Here is a 16,588-nt window from a genome sequence, read left to right on the forward strand (position 1 = left end):
GAATCAATGTTAGAGAGCAGACCTTCACGAGTGTTCAGGAGAGCAGTTTCCGTGCCTCTGGCAGCTCTGAAGACAGACTGATGGTGATGGAGACAACCAACAGATTTAGTGTGGAGGGTAAGCTGGGAGATGGCCAGCTTTTACAAGAGTTTGCCCAGGAAAGGGGTGATCGAGATTAGGCAATAGTTACCCAAGCAGGTAGGATTGCCAGACGGCTTCTTGAGGAAGGGGTGCACAAGGGAGTCCTTAAGGGGACATGGGAAAGATCCATTGGCGAAAGAGTGATCAAGTAATCGGCCAAGGTGGAGCGAGGGTGTCAATATGGTCCTTGATGTTTCTGGAGGAGCATGGTTGCACCTGTTTGGACGACACTTTCATAGATCGGACTTGTCTAGAAACCTTGTCTAGTAGTGTCAGAGAGAAAGGGGAGAAAGGAGAAGGAGAGGAAGAGATGGCCAAAGGGGGGCCGAGAGAGTAAGAGGGAGAGGAAAAGGAGATAGAGGACAGGATGTGCTAAGTTTTAGCGGAGAAGTGAGAGGCCAGAGCCATACAGAGGGCATGAGAGGGAACAGGAGAGGTAGCGAGTGCAACAGGATTGGCCAGTTCCATTGGCCAGAGGCATGCCAAAATTAGCACGATTCGTAAAAACAAAACAAAAATGTTTCTTTGTCCATTTCTCTTCTGGATGTCAGCAACTTGTAGCTAGTTTCTTCAATTTACAGTACCTTATGTTGTAGATTATCAGGAGAAAATATCCACTAAACAATGAAGCACTTACTGCACTTAATAAATAGGAAATGCTCCATCTTGGCATATATTACACTCCTTGGTCAGCAATAAACACAAGAGTCGCTGTTGAAGCTGTATTTCTGTGAGGTCTTGAGATTTGAACTTCAAAACTGCAATCACTGTATCGCTGGGTCTGCATCATTGATTCCACCTATGGCTGTTGTGAGAAACATGAAGGTGTCTCCCTAGCTATTGGATTCAGTTCCTGGGGGTGGAACATAGATAGAGGATCACCTGGATGGGATTTTTAGGAGAGTGGGACAATGGCGGGTGAGACGCGTTATCCCCCTTCTTTCAACATCTTTTCCCCATCCTACCACGTAAGACATTCAAAACTGCTGCCACACCCTTTTCAAAACACTTTGCATGACACACCAGAGAACGGACTAACACCAAAGCAGTTTACCTGACATGTCCAGGGTCAGGCAAAGTCAAGCAATTGATCAGAATCATGCACACCTGGCGGCCCTTTCCCTTCCCCACAGGGATAAAAGGTGGAGCAAGAGAGCACAGTACGAACAAGGCAGACAGCAAGACGAGACGGCTAATTAGGTGCAGCAGTTCAAGAGGAGAAAGACGGCAGGAATCAAGAGGCGAGGAGAAAAGTGGCCTTGCCCCTTTCATCCCAGGCCCACTGAGTCTTCGTGAAAGAGAGCCTAAGACCGCAAACAATAGCACAAGTGTCTTGCAGCAGATGTCAGCGGTACACAGGGCAAGCCTATGTCGATAAGCAGGAGTGGGGAAGTTCCCGCAATTCTGGTACCAGCCTTTACTCCAGGGAAGCTGAAAGCCAAAAGGTTCATCACAGCTGGTGAGTTGAGGGGAGAACCAATAAGAAAGTGGCAAAGTGAGAAAGTTCAAAGAACTGTAAAATTGTAAAGGTGGGACTATCACCATGTGGGTGATGCTCCGAAGAAACTCTGGTCGATCCCTACCTCAGTAAAAATACAGAAACCGGAAGGCCATAGGAGAGCTGCCAAGATAGATCAAAGTGGTCATACAGGAGGTCAAGCAAAATCCCTGTACAGTCGAAAGCCTTTGCTCTACGATCTATAAAGAAAGTAACGGAAGTGAATCCCGCAAACATCAGGCCCTCGAAGGCAAGAGACTTTTAAGAGAAATTAACTTGGCCGATGAGGCTCCTGATAAGCTGGAACAGAACTGTCGACTCGTGCTTGGGGAAGCTCGAGTGTATACTGTGCTTCAAGATCGCACCTTACCCCGTGCTCAAAACGTGGGGATGGGAGATCCGAGTGACCACATCCGGACATATTATTTAAGAACACTTCTTTCTTTCCTTGAAAATCATCCCACACCCTTTTTGTATTTTAAGGTTTGGCAATAGGTTTCCTAGTAAAGGCCCTTTTCATTTTGACACAACGCCACAAGGATTGTCTTATTTTATTTGATGGTCAATGCTTGCTCCTATCTTAGATTTAGGCTTAGAATAGGCATTTTTCCAACCTGAATACAGTTTAGTAAACACCCTTGAACTGTGATAACTTGTGTCTGTCTTTACGGCTGCCACCATGAGTTCCTCACACTGTTCATGATACAAGAGAGGGGAAAATCAGAGTTCGCCAGTTCAGCCTTTGAATGGGCCTCAAGGAACCAACCATTAAGTAGCTCCTCCCACATTTTCCCCCGCTCGTTTCTGAGCTTGCTTAATGAAGATTTTGAAGGCAATACTGAGATGGTTTTCTGTTGTTGAGTTATAGCAACAACTGCTCACCTAACATGGACGCAATAACTAACCAAAGAAACATAGAAAGAACTCCTGTTAGGTGAACACCTGATGTTCAAATGCAATCCTTCCCTAAATATTATAAGATACACTTCCAGAGTTGTTGGTTATTTCACAGAACTTCATCCTCAAAAGGGAAGCCCTTACAAATATATAAACTGCAGGTGCCAACCTTGAAGCTGTATTTTTGTGAGGTTCCAATACATCTGAACTTCAAAACTGCAATGTTCAGCCAGTGGGTCTGCCTCACAGTTCTCATCTGAGGCTGTTCCTGGTATGGGAATTAAGGACAAAGTGTTCGTCTTTTTATCATTTGAATGGCTTTCCAGGCACCAAACCATTGAGTAGCTCCTCCCACATTTTTCCCTGCTCTTTTCTCAGCTTGTCCAATGAAGATTTTCAAAGCATAGAGAGGTGGTTTTCTTTCGTGGAGTTATTGCAACAATTACTCCCCTAACATGGAAGCACTTACTAACCAAAGACAAATAGAAAGAACTCCTGTTAGGTGAACACCTGGTGCTCAAATATTATAGTGGTAGAATCAGTTAGGTTAGTTTTAACAGTGGACAGGTTCTGTTAAGACATTCACTGATGACTGACGAGCACCTTAGCTAGTTTTGTTAGGTAGGAACACCTTATAGCATAGGGAAATGTAGGCATTTTTCCTTTTCTTTAAGAAACCTAACAGTGAAATGACTCATCAGAGTCTGGGTCCTTCTTCTGACCCACCACAGGACCTAAATACTATGGGCCTCATCGTGAGTTGGGCGGTAATGCCGGCAGTATTACCGCTGGTGGTATTAGCCCTACCGCCAAACCCCCGGCGCTATTAGCACCGGATCACGGGTTTGGCGATAAGGGAATTCCCCATTCCCCACTGAGCCCATTCGGGAATGCCCCATTCCCCATTGGGCTCAATGGGGAATTTTCGTGCTCTTACCGCCAGCGGATTTCCCGCCGGCAGTATTAGCGCAAATTTTCAGCGGATTTCCCCAAGCTCAAAGCTGGGGGGAAATCCGCTGAAACCCTGATTTGGCGGACCCTTAAATCCGGCGGTAATAGCACAACTGCCGGATTTAAGGGCTACTGCCAAACTCGTGATGAGGCCCTTTATCTAAAGTTTCTTGATACCCCTATTGGCCCTCTCCTGGCTATCCATGATTCTCTGCAAGAGGGTCTCAAGAGACGGGGAAGTAGTTGTTACCTTTCTTATTCCGCACTTTCTTTCGGTTTCTACGAGATTCATCGGATGCATTGGACTGGCCTACCTACTTGCCTAAGAGACTGGCCTAACAGCTGAACACCCATGACAAGCGATGTCGCGGAGCAGAGCACAGCACACCTGAGCTGTGGAATGCTGTGAGACCCCAGACTGCCAGGCATGAAGAGCCCCTCCTGAGAAGTACACTGTGATGACGCTGCTAGCTCAAATCCGAAGGCTGCCCGAGGCAACTGCAGGTTTTGTTTCCCAAGTTCTGCGAAATTACCTGTTTGTTATTATACGTGCTGGTTTATGGGCGGAGAATAGATCTAGCTACTCCATTGTACATAAGGATGAGCCACGGCTGGGAGGGCCAGAGCAGAATGCAGCCCTCCTATGCCCTGGTGTGTTTCCATTACAGTCCTTTTCCCTCCACTTCTTGTCTCCTCTGTATGATTTGTGTCGGAGTGCCGAGTGTCTGCTGTGCCTTAGGTGGTGTGGGGGAGCTGGATGAGCACTGGTAACATGGCAAGCAGGATGAGCCTGTGACAGATGGGCCGATTCCCGGGAGCTCCCCTTCCTGACATGCATGACTGGGATTTACAATAATACAACGGCTAAGTGAATAAAGTGTTTTTCGCTATACATGTACATGTTGCACGTTTTTACTAGGGGAATTCAGAGTCTTCAGGGACCCTAGGAATAATACAGAGACAGTGCCTGAGAGTGCTGCAGTGATAAAGTACAGGGTTGCAAGGGCAAATACAGGACTGCAATCATGTCAGAGCATTCTTACGCACCTGTGATACAGTCAGAGCACCTGTCATGGAGAGACGGTGTAGGGTTGATGCTAAAGGGCACAGGGTAGGAGTGTGAGGTCAGAAGCCTGAGTTAACACGCAGTAGGATAGATACCAGTTTCGGATTACAGTTACAGATTACAGTTTCAGTTACAATATGGCAGATGCCGGTCCACTGACCAGGTAAGAGGCGGGGCAGATCTGTCATATAAATCGGGGTTGAGGGCAGTGCTAGATAGGTTGAGGAGCATGGTGGACAATTGGGATGTGGTCCCCCATTTGGTACAAAGGAATAAGGAGGTGGGGGTCACTCTGGAAAAGCAGTTACAAAGGGTACCACAGGGAAGGGACAGGTGAGATAGTGCTGAACTATATGCAAAGCACAAAGATATCACAAAAGGGATTAAGATAGGGAGGGATCAGAGACCCTCAGATTTCGCAGTAATGCTTTCGCAAACTTTCATGAGGGCCACAATATGGCGGCTGTTGCCACACGAGATAATGAGGGTGGTGGAAGGGAAGGTGGATGAGGAGGAAAAGTTTAGGTACACCCAGGGGTGGGCATACGTTCTGAATGCAGCTGATGATGCATGGCTGTCAGTGAGAAAAACATTGCCTGTGAAGGAGTGTAAGGAGTGCAAGGAGGAAGAACACAGAGGGGAAGGATTGTGAGGTGCTAGCATCAGTGCAAGTGGGGGGTTGGGGTGGATGACGCAGAACACTGTGGGGTGGCTCTATGTATTTCCTAGAAATAAGAGGAAGAGGGAGGAGACACTGGCTGGCTAGGTACTGGGGGGGAGGCTACTGTGTGCAACAAAAGGGAGGGAGGACATTTTGGAAAAAAGGGGGGCAAAGACAGATTTGGCAGATAAGGGCCTGCAAGGAGAGGGGACAGGTTACTAGTAGTCCCACTGATTGTGGTGACGGCAGCTACTAAGCGTACCACCCACATTCTGACGCACACAAACAGGGTCCTGACAGCATGGGGGAGACATGTCTGGACAAAGGGGCAAGATATACACTGGCTTTCGGAAGGATGGGTGACTGTGCAGTGTGCACCTTAGATGGGGCAAGGAACAAAATGCCTTTGGAAGGGGTAGTGTCAGGCGAATTCATGTCAGAGATTATCAAAACACAACAGGGCATTTGCACCAGAGAAGGACATTGACAGGCCCACATATAAAGAAGGTGGTCAGTGTCAGCATGACTCAATAGTGTTGGGGGGGCACAGTATGGTGAATTAAACCGGTGGTGTTGGCTCTGGGAAGAAAGAAGATAACTGCATCTGAGTGAGTGGCCCATGACACCTGACAATGATCTACAGCCACGGCTAATGGATAGGGAGTGGCATGTCGCAGAGGGACCACAGTTTAAGTGGTGAAAATAATCCTACAGAAGAGCAAGAAGGAGGGTCAAAGGAAATGTGAGTGGCTCCTGGCCGATCAGAAAGAGGAGGATGAACCAATGATAGAATATATCAATGCAGAGAAAGAGCAAGACAATGCGTTTCAGTGCCCGACAGAGATGGCGTGGTGGCACACGGCAAAAGATGGCTGGCAGGAGCATGTGGACATGTGTGTGGCTCATTGGAAGAAAAAACAGAAAGGGGAACAGTTCAAGCAGATGGATGTGAAAGGCACACAGTGGGAAGACTGACTGTTCTCCATGGACTACTGAGAGACCGGTCAGCGACCAGGTATTCACCATGCAAGATACTATTTGGGAGAAATATGACAAGCACCGACAGGTTGTTGTTGACACTGACTGCGGGTGCACCTATGCGCTGGGAGGTAATAGAGGTTTACTATATACCGGAAAGTAAGAGAAACATTGACTGACTGGAACAGTGCAAACAAACATGTCAGACACATGAAGGAGGTGGTGCTAAATGTTAGAGTGACAGGGATTCTCAGAGTTAGAAAGGGAGGGACATGTAGTTATGACTGTTTTTGTTGTTTTAGATGCACCCTAGATTATGGCTGATGCTAATATTCATTTTTGATGCTTTTTGATAAAAGTGCTCAGGTCCCGTCCCGAAGGACGGAATGTCCCACAAGTATTGAGGAAAGGGGACGGGACGTAGGAGTATGGCTGATGCCAATATGTGGGGCAGTGTTTATGCAGTGCAATAGAGGAATGAATGGCTTTTCCTTGGTTTCATGATCATTTTTATTTTTTGCTTCCTTATTGAGTATGTATCAAGCGTTTTATTGAAGTGTGCTTTACGTAGAAGTAGTGCAAGGCTTTGGTCAGCGATTCATAGGTAAAACAAGAAGAGAGGGAAAAAAACTGGGCACGTTACCTTTCTGATTCTGCACTTTCTTTTGGTTTCTTTGAGATTCATCGGATGCAAATGGACTGGCCTACAGGGTTCCCTAAGAGACTGGCCTAACAGCTGAACACCCATGCCAAGTGATGTAGCAGAGCAGAGCATAGCCGAGCTGTGGTATGCTGTGAGGTTTCAGACTGCTGGCCATGAAGAGCCCCTCCTGAGAAGTACACAGTGATGACGCTGCTGGCTCAAATCCCAAGGCTGCCAGAGGCTGCTTCGTGCATTTCACAACTGCAGGCTTCGCTCCCCAAGATCTGCGAAATGACCCGTTTGTTATTATATGTGCTGGTTTATGGGTGGAGAATAGATCTAGCTACTCCACTGCACATAAGGAAAAGCCAGGGCTGGGAGGGGCAGAGCAGAATGTAGCCCTCCTATACACTGGGGAAAAAGAAGTTTTCTCCTGGTTATCCTGCTTCAGTAGTTCCAAGAATAGATCTAACACAGTGGTTGATGCGATACAAGTTTTCGCTTTTATTTGTGCTAGTGCTAGGTTGATATCGGCATACAGTTAGTATGCATTTTAGTACATTTTTAGGGGCAAAAGTGTCCCTTGTTTGCCAGCCTTAGGCTGCAAAACAAGGGACAAAATGTCATCCAAGTAAATCCGAAGTCACACTACTGTTACTCTGAGAAAGGCTGCAACTGAAAGTAACCATTTGGTAAAACATCAACAAATGATGAGAGATTGAAGAGAAGGCAAGAACGTTCATAAATAAATGAATCCCAAGAAATCTGCAAGAAATGGCTGTGGGGAGTTAATGAATGTACAGTTACGTATGGGTCCTTGGGGTCCAGGCAGTGTGGAAGGCTGAGCATTGAGACAGGATTCAAGAGCAAGGTTTTCAACTCTTATCAAACCAACTGTGTCATATCCAAGTAGTTCCTCACCTCTCCCCAAGGGGAAGCCACCCCCTTATGGGACTAGGGAGGAGAGCATGCTACGCTTAACACCCCCTAGCGAACAGGGTAGGCTGGATCCCTCTGGAGGGAACTCCCCCTTAGGGGACAGGAATAACCCAGAGACAGACTTAATTACTACCACCCCAACCCCCCACACAAACCCTTTAACAGGGTATGTAGGAACTAAAATGCATGATAGCCCTCATGAAATCTACTGAGCAACGGAGAGAATAAACTTCAGTAGACCACAGGACAGAATCCGCACCACATAACAAAACCAAGAAACCATTCGGGAAATACGGGTATGTATCACACTCCATGATGGACGATAGCCACAGGCACGGCCACCCACCCGTATGCATCTACCATCATACACTATTTTAAGACACATCACACAACACCTCTGCCATAAGAATGCAGTTACGTTCCATGACAAGAATTCAGTCTAGATGGACATATAATGAGTCTTCTGGACTCGCATACTCTGCAGACTTGCTCTCAGCACCTATCCACATCCCTGTTCTATATGGTTAGCTAACAGGGACTTGGCCACCCTAACCTACCTTCGTATTGACCAAAAATGCACACATGCATTCTAAACTCCTTTGACGAATGACCCATACCTTGGACTTAGGTACCCTAAGGGCGTTCACCTACATCGCTTTGAGGCCATACCAATGGTAAAAAGATATATACAAATGACAAATTGCATTACATTACGTAACCCTATGACCCCTGTAATGGCTGGCTGTGCTACTGACCCAAATTTTACTCCGTTTTCATGGGAAACAGCAGAAAGAACAGCCTCTTGGAGGCACATCATACAAAGAGCCAATCAGAACGGAGAATCGACAAAACCTCTGGAGTTCAAGAACATCCCGGCATACACAGGGGGCTTGGCCCGGAGGAGTGAGAAACACCAGACGGGGCGTTCCAGGTTGCGGTGTGGCTCGGAGAGTGCAGCAAGGCCTCGTAAATGGTTAACCGGAACTGTCTGAAATTGCAAAGCGAGCAGAAGCGGAGAACCTCGTATGGCCGAGGACAGGCCCCGAGGAGGAGCTGCCTGTCGGTCCTCAAATGGAAAGACCGGTAAAGAAGGGAGGCCACCAACCCAAGCGGACGCCAGTTGAGTTGTCACGTAAGCGGGTATGAGGAGAGAGGAACGCTGAATCTACTGCACAAACCTCCTAAGGAGGACCGCACATCATGAGCAGGTATGCAGCGACTCCAGTAGCACAGGAAGTGGGCAGCACAGTAAGACATAGAAAGCCCAGGATGGGGAGAAGGACAGTGATAAGCCACCAAGTGGCGCAAGATCAGAGAAACCCCAGATTCGGGAAGGAGAGAGAAACAAGCCCCTGATCGCAGAAAGGACTGAAAAACCCCAGGTTGGGCATAAGAAAAGAGAGAGTCCCAGGTGCAGGAAGGAGAGAATCAAGCTGCAGAGGCGGAGAAAGGACAGAATAAAACCAGGGTGGGGAGAAGGACATTGACAAGCCCTGGAACAGGGAAAATACCAAGAAGACCCATAGTAGGGAGAGACTGAGAAGAGCGTTGGTGTGGGGAGAGAGAACTAAGATAACCCACAGTGAAGAAACAGACTGAAAGGACCCTGATTGGGTGGGAGGGGTCACCTCTGACCCGACTCCTCCCCTCTGGCCAGATTCACTCTGCAGGGCACACACTTGATGTCCTGACCTTGTCCTGATCTCCTCTGACTTCCCCCTCTCCATCCCTCTGACCACTCCTCACTCCTAGATCAATCACTCCTTCCTCTCCTCGCCCTCTATATCCCCCAAGCCAAGCCAATCCCAACACTGCCACCTACCTTCTCGGATATCCGTCCCATGAAGCGTGTGTCAGTTGAGGCTTTCGCCACCACCTTCTGTCCAACCCCCCCCGATCCCCTTCACCTCTGACTGACTCACATCCTGACACAGCCCTTTCTATGCTCTACTCCTCTATTTCCGATACTCTTGATGCACTTGCCCCAGTCATGAGGATCCGTTTGAAGCCCAAAGCCAAGTGCAGTTCTTGGTATGACTCTGACCTAGTTACACATAGTATACAGCGGCTGAGAGGAAATGGACAGCTTCTTTTTCATCTTCTGACAAACTGGCCTGTCGCCTGTTCCAAAGGCAATACTGACTCTCTATCCACACCAGGAAGAGAGCCCACATCCAAACCCATCTCTCTGCGGTATCTAACAACTTGGCCGAACGCTTTAAAATCTGCAAGGAGCTGGCCAACCCTGCTGCAGTCTCTACCTCTCCTGTCGCTTCCCAGGCCCTTTGCATGGCCCTTGCCTCTCACTCTAAAACCGAGGATATCCTGTCCACCCTCTCGTCCCCTCTGCCCCCTCCTCCCCTATCCTTCCTTGAACTCTGGCTCTCTTACAGCCACCCCGCCACCCTCTTTCTCTCCTTTTTCTCTTTTCTCCCCTGATGAGGTCTCTAGACAAGTCTGATCTATGAAAGTCTTGCCAAAACAGGTTCATCCCAGTTCTTTCAAAACCATCAAGGACCACATTGCCCTGGTTGATTTCTGCAACCTCTCCTTCACCTCAGGAGACTTCCCCTCCCCTCCGAAGCGCTCTCTTGTGCACCCCCTTCTCAAGAAACCCACAGCTGACCCTTCTTTCCCGGCCAACTATTGCCCAATCTCCATCACTCCCTTTCTGGCCAAACTCCTGGAAAAGCTCGCCTTCTCGCAGCTTAACCTTGATTCTGTTCCGTTGGTTGTCTCCATGACCATCAATCTGGCTTCAGAGCTGCCAGAAGCACAGAAACTGCTCTCCAGAACATCCGTGAAGATCTGCTCTCCAATCTTGACTATAACATCCCCTCTGTCCTCATCCTACTCAATCTCTCTTCTGCCTTTGACACGGTCAACCATTCCATCCTGCTCAGCCGTCAACCTGGGCATCACCGATCAGGCCTTTGCCTGGCTGACCACTTTCTCTCTGATCGATGCTCCCAGGTCCAACTTGGGTCCTTCCTTTCATCTATCTCCTTTCTACCTGCGGTGTTCCCCAGGGGTCTAACCTCTCGCCCTGGCTCTTCAACCAGTACCTGGCAACTCTTGCCCACTGCAATGCCATTTTCTGCTCCAACTTCCAGTAACACGCTGATGACACTCCACTCATTTTCAGGCTCCCCTCAGCCACCTCCTCTCCTTCTCCCATCTCTGGCTGCTTATCTGCCATTTAGGATTGGTGTGCCACCAACGATCTCTGCCTAAATGTCAGCAAGACAGAGATCCTCCTCATCAACACACCCTCACCCTCCTTTTCTCTCTCTCTCTGGCCGGCCTCCCTTGGCCCTCCTACTCCCACCTGTGAGGCTAATAACCTCAGGGTCATCTTCAACTGCACGCTCTCCTTCTCTGCCCACATCTCTGATGTCTCAAAAAAAGTAAAACTTCCTTCTGCACCTCCTCTGAGGTATTCTGTCTTTCCTCTCCTTCCCCCAGAAGCTCACTGTCTCTCGAGCCCTGGTTCTCTCTAGGCTGAATTACTGAAAGAGTCGCTTTTTAAATCTCCCTGCTTCTACTCTCCGCCCTCTGCAATGTATCCATCACAGGACTGCAAGACTTGTCCTTGGCCTCAAGCCCTGGGATCGGATCTCTCCAGCCCTGAGATCTCTTCATTGGCTCCCAGTGACTGCAATCATACAATTCAAAATCCTCTGCACCGTCCACAAGGCTTTCTGGGGCCTGGGTCCTGAATACCTCCAACTCCCTCTTCGTAAATACCTTCCTACTCGAGCTCTTCACCTCTCCACCTCCAACTCCTTCAAGGTCAGTCGCTTCTCCAATAAACGAGTTGGTGGTAGATTTCTTTCTTCAGCCGGGGCCTCCCTCTGTAACAGCCTCCCTGCCTCTCTGAAACTTGAGGAGAACCATCTCCAGTTCTGGAAGCACCTCAAGACCTTCCTCTTTGCTTCAGCCTTCCCTCTTCCTCTCCCCTACTGATATCCTGTCTGATACTGCACTGGTCACCTGGTTACCCTCTGATTTCGGGCCTAGGTCCCTACCTGCCCAGTTGCACACTTGCACTGCCTCCCGGCAACCCTTGCACTTGTGCCTGTGTCTGTAACCCTACCGTCCCCCTACCTGAACTTTTGGACACCTGCTGTTTGCACTTACCCTTGCTGGACGCATTTCTTGTTATTGTTTTGATCCCATGTATAGCACTGCCCCTTCCCCTTTCCCCTGGCACTTTTCCCCTCCCACCTCCTCTGCACTTGCGCAATCTCATGTCACTTGGCCTAGTAAGATTGTTGTCTCTGTCCTCGCTCTGTTCCCCCTTCCTTGCCTCGTCACACCTTGAAACACTTGAAACACTTGTGTATAGGCACGTTACAAATGCCCTATCATATCATATCATTAAGAGATCAGGCAGACGAAGGACAGTGCAGTAGAGCGTGAAGGAGAAATACAGAGCATGTGTTGATGTATTGTTTGCTGAGAGAAAGTGGTACTTCGGTGCGAAAGTGCATGTAAAGTGAGTTAGTGAGACTAAGGGAGAGTGTAGGGGAGGGGTGTGATTGCAGTGTGATTGAGAAGGGTGACAGAGAAAAAGGAGGATTATAATTATGGTTATTCTTTTATAACGTGCTCAATACCGGGAACCCATTTTTAAACGTGGGCCCAGGATTCTAACCTATGTTGATATGCATTGACTTGCTTCCAAGACAAATGCGTTGCCCCGGAGCTATCCTCCCAGCCTGACACAGAAGGTGTGGGAGGAGAGACCAAATAGTAGGAGGAGAGTGGAAATTAGTGGGATGAGAGTAGTGGACAGTAGAAAGAGGGGAGTGTAGTGGAGAGTGGAAGGAGAGATTGGTAATGAGTAGCTGGTGGAGAGAGTAGCGGTAGCAGCGGGAGGAAAGAGTAGTGGACAAAATAGCTGCGGGTGGAGGTACGGAGTGGAGACCGAGAAAAAGGAGCATCAGAGGAACAGAAGAGGGAGTGTGAGGGAGAGCGAGGAGATATGGTGGGGGGAGTAGTAAGGAGGAAGGGAAAGGAGATGCTCAGGACAAGGAATACAAGGGCCGGAAAGCAGAAGAACAAGTAGAGCATGGTAAATTGAAAGGCACTTAATGCAGTAGTAAAGATCAATTGATATTTCTGTGGGACCCCCTGGATAAGATCCACATAGGAATTCCCAAAGGGAGTCAGATAGATACGGCGTTTGCCTTTTGACCATCGCCACCAGCAAGTCAGCTTTTAGACATTAGGAGTTACTCTCTAGTGACAGTCTTGAGGTTTACGGATACCTGGGCTAGGGAGGGAAAAGCCCACGGGAAACGAGAGTGGCGGTCCTTTGGGAGCTCCTTCTCAAAAAACTCAATAATCCTTAAACCATCTCCAAGAGTTAGTGTGTTCTTCAGGCCATCTTTGAAATAAGATAGAATTGAAGGTGAAGGAGCAGTATATTTGACATGTCCCAACACAATGGTCAGGCAGGGTCAGGCGATTACTGATCATTACACACACCTGACTTCCATCACACTTCCCCACATGGATAAAAGGCGGAGCGTGAAAGCACAATCTGAGCAAGGCAAAACACACAAGGAAACAACAGTTCCATGATGGTAGTTTAATACGAGGAGAAAGATGGCAAGACCACAGAGGGTTGCAAGGAGGGAAGTACCCTTGACCTTTTCGGAGGAAAAACGCTACTTTCACGAGACTTCAAGAATAAGAAACATAAGACCTGGAATTAAAGCTGAAGAAACTTGCATGTGTGTCGTAGGTACCCGGGGCTCTTCTGCGTTGATAGCCAAGGTGGGGAGGTGCGATTGCCGCTGTGGTTGTCCTTGGCTCATACAAAAAGCAGCACCACTAAAGTCAGCAAATGCCGTGAGTTGGGGAGACTGATAGCAGACCGGTCTGTGTTAGAACCAAGGGTGCAAGCTGCAACATTGCATGAAGAAATCTGAAGAGAACAGTGTGTGAAGCGTATATGATGAGCGATGTAAATTTAATTGAACATCCAAAGAGTGACGGAACATTTGAAGCCAAGATAGATACCATATAACAGAGTGGTCCAGCACTCGAAGGTCTCCGTTAGGTATCCAACTGAGAGGTGGCAAAAGGTAAATTGTGAAATCGAAGTGGTCCTGCAGGGTCAAGCTAAACCCTGTGCACATTTGAAAGCCTTCGATAGCTAATACGAACTGTAATTGGTCAGAGCCTGGCTGAGGGAGACTAATTGTGTAAGAGGAAGGATCTGAGCCGGACTGGGGGGGTTACGGGGTGAACCGTGAGTCACCCGAGAAAGGATATTCTTGAACATTGGAGAAGGGCATCTGAGCCCAGAAGAGGGGGATCCAAAGAAATGATTGTGGTATAAAAAGGGACCTGAGCCCGACTGAGGGGGATTCAGGGTGAAGAGTGAATCACCTGACTTGAGTACTTGTAAGAGGAAAGGAACTTTGTTTGGCTTGGTACATCAGGCCCTCTGAATCAAGAGACTTTGATAACTTAAGAGACTGTTGATGGTAATGGAACTGTGTCCTTGTGCCGAAGAAGCCAAAGTGTGCTATGCTCGAGGGAACCGCCTTGTCATGTGCTGAAAACGTGGGGAAAGGAGGCCAACGGCCTGAACATCCTGACATATCATTTTTGTGAACACTTCTTTCTTGTTCATGAACACTACCCCACACTATCTGTATTTAGAGATAAGGATTGGCAATAGTTTATTTTAGTATAGGCCCTTTTATTTGGAAGAGACTCAACTAGGACTTCTTAATGTTTGATGGTCTTAGCTTGCTCCCATCTGTAGATTTAGGATTAGATAGGCGTTTATCACACCCTTGTTGAAGTTCAATAAACACCCATGAACTGTGATCACTTGTGTCTGTCTTACTATTGATACCATGCCGTCCTTACAGAATAGACCATGAGACGTATTCCATATCCCCCTTACTACCCCTTGACATGACGACCCTACCCTGTCAGAGAACAACCCGACTAAACACTTCAGTTGTTTGTATGTATACTTCAAACTTTGGATGTGTTAAAATGAAAATAATGTTAAGTTTGCTCGTTTCTTTCCAGAACTTTCCTTTAAAGCTTGAGTCCTTTTCCAGAACATATCTTGCTGTGGATGTAGATGTCAGCATAAGTATCTTTATGTAGTTCTCCAGTTTTATGTTCTCTTACCAGTTTTGTGGAATTAAGAATGCAAGAATGACTAGTAACATGAATTTAGAGCCCTTTGCAGTATGTTGAAATTCTAAATTATCGTGTATATCAAGCTCAAGGCTTTCTCGATATGTTGAACGAGGAAACAGAAGCTAGATAAATGGTGCATCCTGAAACCATTCTGAAATGTTGTAAAATAATGGACACCGGTAGCATCATCAAAAGGTAATATTAAGTGCATTAAGGACCATGAAATGTAGTTATGTGTTGACAGATCTAAAGTAATAAAACATTCATGTATGGAACATAGTGAATATCTGACATTAAGGCTTGTCTGAGTGGAGATTGCATTTTGTCCCCAGAGCTGGTCTTCAAGACCTTGAACTGTCTGTGGAGGGAAGATGCGGGGTGGGCTGAGAGAGAGAGAATTTGAGAAGGTGGGAGCAGGAAACGCACAGTAGGAGGTAGTTAAGGAAAGGCAGTAAACTGTGGTGGGAGTGTGTTTGTTCAAGTTGGCAATAAGTGGCCAGACTTCTCTTGTTTGGGCGAGAGGGAGTACAGAAAATAAGGTGTATTGTGCTAAGAATCTGATAACTTTAGAGGTGTATTTTACCTGGCAGACCTGGTGCTAGGAGTACTCGGAGAGGGTGTGTTTGCTTGTATGATGTATTCAGGCAGCCCAGTATAGGTTTTAGTGGATTGCCAGGGCTCAGGCTTCCCCACTCCGACCATGATGGATAGCACCTGGGACTGTCAAGGCATATGCAGACTATGAATCTGAAGGGACGGTGTATGGAAGAGGAATACAAGGTCAAAAGTTACCAGTCCACGTCTGCATGGCCATAGTCCTGTGTTTGTCGATACCTGTACATGTGTAAGCCTAAACTTCTCAAAACGTGTTCTAAAATGTCCTTGGAGGTTCACTTGAGAAGTACATCATTAAAATCCTATTTAGTTTTAACCAATATTACTGGCCAATGTAATTTAAAAGCTCAATTTGCCACAAACATTCTTGAAAATTCCTTAAGCAGGTTAAAAATCTCTTCGCAACGTTAAGAGTTCAAGTGCTCTTTTTAGTGCTCCATTTGTCACAATCTTTACCGAAGGTTTCTTAGGGAAGAACCCCCAAGCCCACCTCTGTAAATAAAATGTAAATCTTATCCAGTTTTTACTATTGTTTCTGGCTCTATTTGAAATAATAATTTTCCACAAATGTACACGAATTGTCCTCTATAGTATGAAAATAAATGAATTGTGAAAAGTGGTGGTCCACAATTGTACTCCTCTTTTTTTCACAGGGAATGAATGGCACATGGGTGGTATATATAATGACAAAGAAACATGTGTACCTATTACATCTGTATCTGCTTCGTGATCAGCCGCTAGAAAGTCCTTCTCAACTTGCTTTACTTCCTCCACACTCTGACAAACTGCATATTTATCCAGTAGATGCTTATTCAGATCAAGAAAAACCTTTCCCCATTTAAATTTCCTTAAAAGTATAACAGCCAAGTCTGGAAAACCTGAAAATAAAAAGGGTGAGAAAACCTTTTAGGATGATTACAAAAGGCATCTGCACCTTTATTTTAAAGATGTCCTAGGCCATAGGTGCTTTGAGAAAACAGAGCTTTACAGACAAGTTGAAAATAAATGCTACATTGAACATAT

The 16,588-nt window shown here is 47.0% G+C and overlaps 1 protein-coding gene across 3 annotated transcripts in view; it reads right to left on the reverse strand.

Moving 5' to 3' along the window:
• TSR3 (TSR3 ribosome maturation factor) overlaps window positions 1-16,588 on the reverse strand; it is a 212,074-nt gene that overhangs the window by 20,143 nt on the left and 175,343 nt on the right. For 2 of the 3 annotated variants that reach the window (XM_069647201.1, XM_069647202.1), the window contains exon 5: window positions 16,270-16,443. The exons of the other annotated variant lie outside the window; for it this stretch is intronic. In XM_069647201.1, the coding sequence (XP_069503302.1) occupies window positions 16,270-16,443 (174 nt within the window). The remainder of the gene's footprint in view (window positions 1-16,269; window positions 16,444-16,588) is intronic. 3 annotated transcript variants of the gene reach the window in all.

This window comes from Ambystoma mexicanum, chromosome 2q (assembly GCF_040938575.1).
Source record: "Ambystoma mexicanum isolate Mex_15411 chromosome 2q, UKY_AmexF1_1, whole genome shotgun sequence".
Classification (NCBI taxonomy): domain Eukaryota; kingdom Metazoa; phylum Chordata; class Amphibia; order Caudata; family Ambystomatidae; genus Ambystoma; species Ambystoma mexicanum.